Source organism: Crocodylus porosus, unplaced genomic scaffold (assembly GCF_001723895.1).
Source record: "Crocodylus porosus isolate Cpor-Errol unplaced genomic scaffold, CroPor_comp1, whole genome shotgun sequence".
Lineage (NCBI taxonomy): Eukaryota > Metazoa > Chordata > Crocodylia > Crocodylidae > Crocodylus > Crocodylus porosus.
The window spans coordinates 165,752,026-165,756,988 of NW_017728906.1; the positions used below are offsets into that span (position 1 = coordinate 165,752,026).

Genomic DNA, 4,963 nt, shown 5'->3' on the forward strand with positions numbered 1-4,963 from the left:
TGTCCTCCTCCTTCTTCCACTTCATGCGCCGGTTCTGGAACCAGATCTTGATGTGCCGCTCGGTCAAGTTCAGCAGCACGGCCAGCTCCACGCGCCGCGGCCGCGAGATGTACTTGTTGAACAGGAACTCCTTCTCCAGCTCCAGCAGCTGCGCCCGCGTGTAGGCCGTGCGCGTCCGCTTGCTCTCCTCGGGCTCCACCACGTAGGCGCCGCCTGCGGGGAAGCCAGAGGTCAGGCCCAGCCCCGCGCCGCTCCGCACCCCCAGCCCCGGGGGCGCCCGGCCTGGCCCGGCTCGGCTCTGCCCGGCGCCCGGGCCACGGGCGCTCCCCGGCCGGCCGGGGACGGGCGGCTCGGTCCCTCCGCCCACTCCGACACCCCGCGCCGCCCTCGGGGCTGCTCCTGCTCTCCGCACGGGCTGGCCCGACACCCGCCGGCCCAGCGCCTTGGAGCGACACAGCCGCGCGGCTCGCGGACTCTTCTCATCCCCCCGCCATCAAACCAGCGCCTTGGCCGGAGCCGCGGGGGCCCGTCCCCGAGCCGCCAGGCCCCGCGTCGGGGGACGGCTCCCGCTGCCTGCTCCTGCCCGGCGCGCCCGTTAGACGTGAGGCACAGCATTAGCCCTAATCCCGCCGGTCCCGCCCAAACCACGCACCGGCCCCGGGTGCGCAAGGCAGTGGCCGGCCCGGCGCCAGCGAGCGGAAGCACCGCGAGGAGACGCGGTCAGGGCTCAGGGCCGGAGCGGGCCCCCAAGGCCCGGCCAGCGGCTGCCCGCCCGCGCCTGCTGCCCGGGGCTCGGGGCTGCGGGAGCCGCCGGCTTCTCACCCGCACAGACCAGGTCGGTGGGAACAAGCGTACTAAAGATCATCACCCTCGTCGTGCTGTTAGTAGGAGTATCATTGTTATTAGTGCTTTTGGTACTGATGTTGCTGTTTTGTTGTTAAGAATACTACTAATGCTGATACAATTACTGTAACTACTGTTAGTACTATTATTACCTTTGTTAGTAGTAGTAGTGTTGTTAATAACAGCACGAATACAATTATTAACAACTATTGCTAACAATATTGTTAATAATAGTATTCATACATATACAATTATTTCAACTATTATCACTATTATTACCCTGAGTAGTAATATTGTTAATAATACTACGAATACTATTAACAACTATTGTTAATGATTTTACTAACAATAATACAATTATTGCAACTAGTATCACTGTTATTACCCTTAGTACTGTTAATAAAAGTACGAATGTTATTAACAACTATTGTTAATGATTTTACTACTAATAATACAATTATTGCAACTAGTATCACTATTATTACCCTTAGTAGTGGTATGGTTAAGAATAGTACGAATGCTATTAGTAAGAGCTATTATTAACGATTTTACTACTAATCATATTATTGCAACTATTACTATTATTACCTTTACTACGATGTAGTATTGGTACTATTATTAACAGTGCTACTATTAATAATAATGACAATAAAGGTAATAATAGTAATAATAATAGTTGCAATAATTGCAAAAAATTGTAGTAAGAATAATAACAGCAAGAATACTACTAATAATAGTGTTTCTCACGTTTCCCCGCTGAGGATAGGGGAAGAATAACTATTACAGTGCCTGTTATAGAGTATGAGAGATATATTGCTATTATAATGCCTATTAGGTACGATGATAGTGATGATGGTAATTATCACCATCATCACTATGACCATAATTTTCCTGGACGTAAAATATTACTTTTTGCGTTATTATATACTACGACGTAGGTTCATAGGATAGTAGTGCTGGAAGGGACCTCACGTAATCCAGACCCCTGCTCAGAGTATTATTATTAGTATTATTAGTCCTACTATTATAGTAGAATTACTGTTATTAGTATATAGTATTACCGCAGGGTACAGCCTGCAGAGGCCCGTACTTTCCATTTAAGAGCTGGCGCCGGAGCTGCTGCTCATCTTTAAGCGTCCAGGATTTCTTCCATTATAATTTTTCCTACTACTATGAAAGCAAATGGGGAGAAGACGGTGCGGGGTGGGCGAACCGCAGAGGCTGGCCTGCGGGCTCCTCGCGGGCCTCGCCCTCCGCACTGAGCTGCCCGCGCACAGTAGCAGGAGATCCCTCGGGAAAGGGCAAGGCCGAGGATTTCGCCGCGGGGCATTCTTCTTAAAATCCGACTTCGGACTCGGAGGGGAGACGGACCGGCCTGACCGCCGCAGGTTATTGGTATGTAACACCGATACCACCGCAGATCCCGCGCATCCCGGTCCCGCACCTGTTAACACCCGCAGATTCCTCCCCCCCGCCCTCACACACACACTTAACACTGCCGGCTTTTGCTTGCCAGCCGTGTCCCTGGTCAGGCATGTTATGAAAGCAAATTCACATCAAAGGTAAGATGTTGCAGGGGCGTTAGGGCGCTCTAGTGGCCGCGGTGGTCCAGGACACCTACTAGAGCCGAGGGCTGCTTCTTCTTCTTCTTCTTTTTTTTTTTTGTGACACCTATTTCTTGTATAGATTAGACAAGCTTTTCGGCACAAATTACCGAGACCTAAAGGGCACTTCCGGATCGAAACACTGTCTAACATTTCTTCTAACTGGATACTTGATCCAATAAAAAGTATTCCCCCCTTACCCCACCCCGCCAAATCCAACTCCGACTAAAAGCCATTTAATTCTCAAGTAAGATGCTGCTTCGTTTTGTTATAATTAGATGCAAATTAAAGGACAAATGTAAACGCGGTATAAACGTGCGCATAGTCCTGTGGATTGAGGTGTGCGCGCACACTTCCCTCGAGGAGATAAATATATCGTGACTATACTAGCGCGCATACACAGACCTGCGCACATCTGCACATACATCTGTCCATTCTGTATATCATTCTATACAGGCACAGCAGGTATGGGTGTGCACATCTGGGGGGGGTGTACAAGTGCAAATAGATGGATGAAAAAGAGATCACTTCAAACTAAAGTAAGTAAACTAAGGAGCTCTGCGGCCCTGAGATTTCAGGGAATCCTAGACTTCATCATTTCGTTGATAATCTACTTTCTGGGCTCCTCGTGGTGTGACCTATCCAATGCGGGCCGTGTAAGCCGTTCCCTGTTCACAGGCGCTGAGACCCGGGACAGCCAGAACAAACGGCCGAAATCCGGGCGGAAGGCCCGGCAGCGATAGGAGGTGTTTAGAAATCTCTTTTCCATTCACTGGATCTACCAGGCTGCGAGAAAAGAGAGATCAGAGGTTGCTTCCGTCTTTGTAGGTGCTGCCTGCCTTTATTTATTCATTCCGCAGGTGGGTATCGCCGCATCCCCCGAAACCCGGGGAAGATATTTCCCTTGCCGTGGAAACCCAGCAGCGCCGTTTCCTCGGACAGCACAGCCTGTTTTGTTTGTTTGTTTGTTTTGTTTTGACTTTTGGGCAGCCTGTCTGTCCCCCCGTTTCAGCCCCTTCCCAGCTGTCTATTTGAACAAAACCATTGCTAAAATATTTGCAGTAGAGGCGTGACAACGAGCGCCCAGGCGCGGGGCTCGATAACATTGTGCAGCGCAGACAGGCGGCTTTCGGCAGCGGAACTCGCTGCGCGCGGGGCCTTCCTCCCCTTGCCCGGGCTAGCCTGCCCTGGGGCACCCCGCGCCCGGCAGCTCATTCCCACGGAGGCCGGAGCGCCGAGCCCGGTGCCCGGCCAGAGCCGCAGCAGAAGCCGAAACCACCAGCCAGCCCCAGCCACCCCGTCCGCAGGCCCAGCCGGGCCGGGCCGGGGGCTCTGCAAGCGCGCCCGCTCCTTTGGGAGGCGCGGTGGGGTCGCAGGGGCCGGGAGGGCCCCCAGGCGGGCTCCCAAGCCGGCCCTTCCCCACGCGCTGGGCTGGAAGCGGAGGCGCTCGGGCCGCTCAATGGCAAAACTCCCAGCGGGGGCAGGCTCGCCCCGGCTGCCCCCCAGCGGGGCGGGAGCGGGGCCCGGGGGTTGTGTGCCAGCCCCCCGGGGCGTCCCCGTCCTGCACCCCCCGGACCCCGCGCCCGGCTGCGGCGGGCTGCCCGCTGCCGCACACTGCACGGGAGGCCTGACCCGGCCGCGCCTGGCCTGTTTGGCTTAGATCGGTATCGACTGGAGCCGGAGCCGGAGCCTTCGTGTTAACTAGTTAATTAGTTAAACGAAGCCGTTGGTATTTGCTGAGCGCTGGGCCGCCACTCAAGTCTGCTCCGGCGGGTGCCAGGCCTCGTGGCGCCCGCCTCGGCTCGGCTCGGAGGAGAAGCAAGTCACTGCCCCCGCGCCGGGCAGGGAGGGAAGTCCCCGGCTGCTGCCGCGCGTGGGGCCGCGGGGTGGGAGCGTCCTGCGTGTCCGCCTCGCTTGGCTTTTCTCCCACGGCCGCGGCGCGGCGCGGCGCGGAGCAGCGGGGTCCCCGGAGGGCGGAGGAGCCCGAGGGAGCAGCAGCAGCAGCACCAGAAGCAGGAGGAGGAGGAGGAGGCAAGTGTCTTACCGGCCCACTGTCCCTTCCAGGCGTGAGATTTGGTGGATTTCATCCAGGGGAAAGGCAGCTGCAGCCTGGGCTCCTCCAGGGCCCCGGGGTCCGACCCGTCGGCGAAGGACAGCGCGTCCTGGTGCGGCGCGGGCAGCTGCGGGTGGTGGTGCGGGTGCAGGTGGGACACGCCGGGGTCCTCTGTGATGGAGGGCACCTCGTAGGGGGAAATGTCCGGCGGGCTGCCCTGCTCCAGCGCCCCCAGCGCGCCGGGGTAGGGCGCGGGCTGCGGCCGGCCCATGTAGAGGCAAGCGGGCGGGCTCGGGTGGAAATCCGGCGCCGGGGCCCGCTGGAAGGCGCACGGCTCCTTGTACAGCGGCGCCGGCGCGTAGTACTGCTCCGCGTTCATGCTGGCGCCGGCCGCGCACGGGCCGCTCCGCTCCGCTGCCTCCGCGCGCCCCTTTGACAGCTCCGCCGCGCCCGCAGGGGCTGC

The 4,963-nt window shown here is 57.3% G+C and overlaps 1 protein-coding gene across 1 annotated transcript; it reads right to left on the reverse strand.

Moving 5' to 3' along the window:
• Position 1: 1 nt before the first annotated feature.
• Positions 2 to 4,879, reverse strand: PDX1 (pancreatic and duodenal homeobox 1; the record flags this gene model as incomplete). Its single annotated transcript, XM_019528524.1, has 2 exons — positions 4,492 to 4,879; positions 2 to 213 (listed from the first exon to the last, which is right to left on the reverse strand). Coding segments are annotated over exons 1-2 (600 nt in total), but the record flags the coding sequence as incomplete, so codon positions are not given.
• Between the last annotated feature and the right edge of the window lie 84 nt (positions 4,880 to 4,963).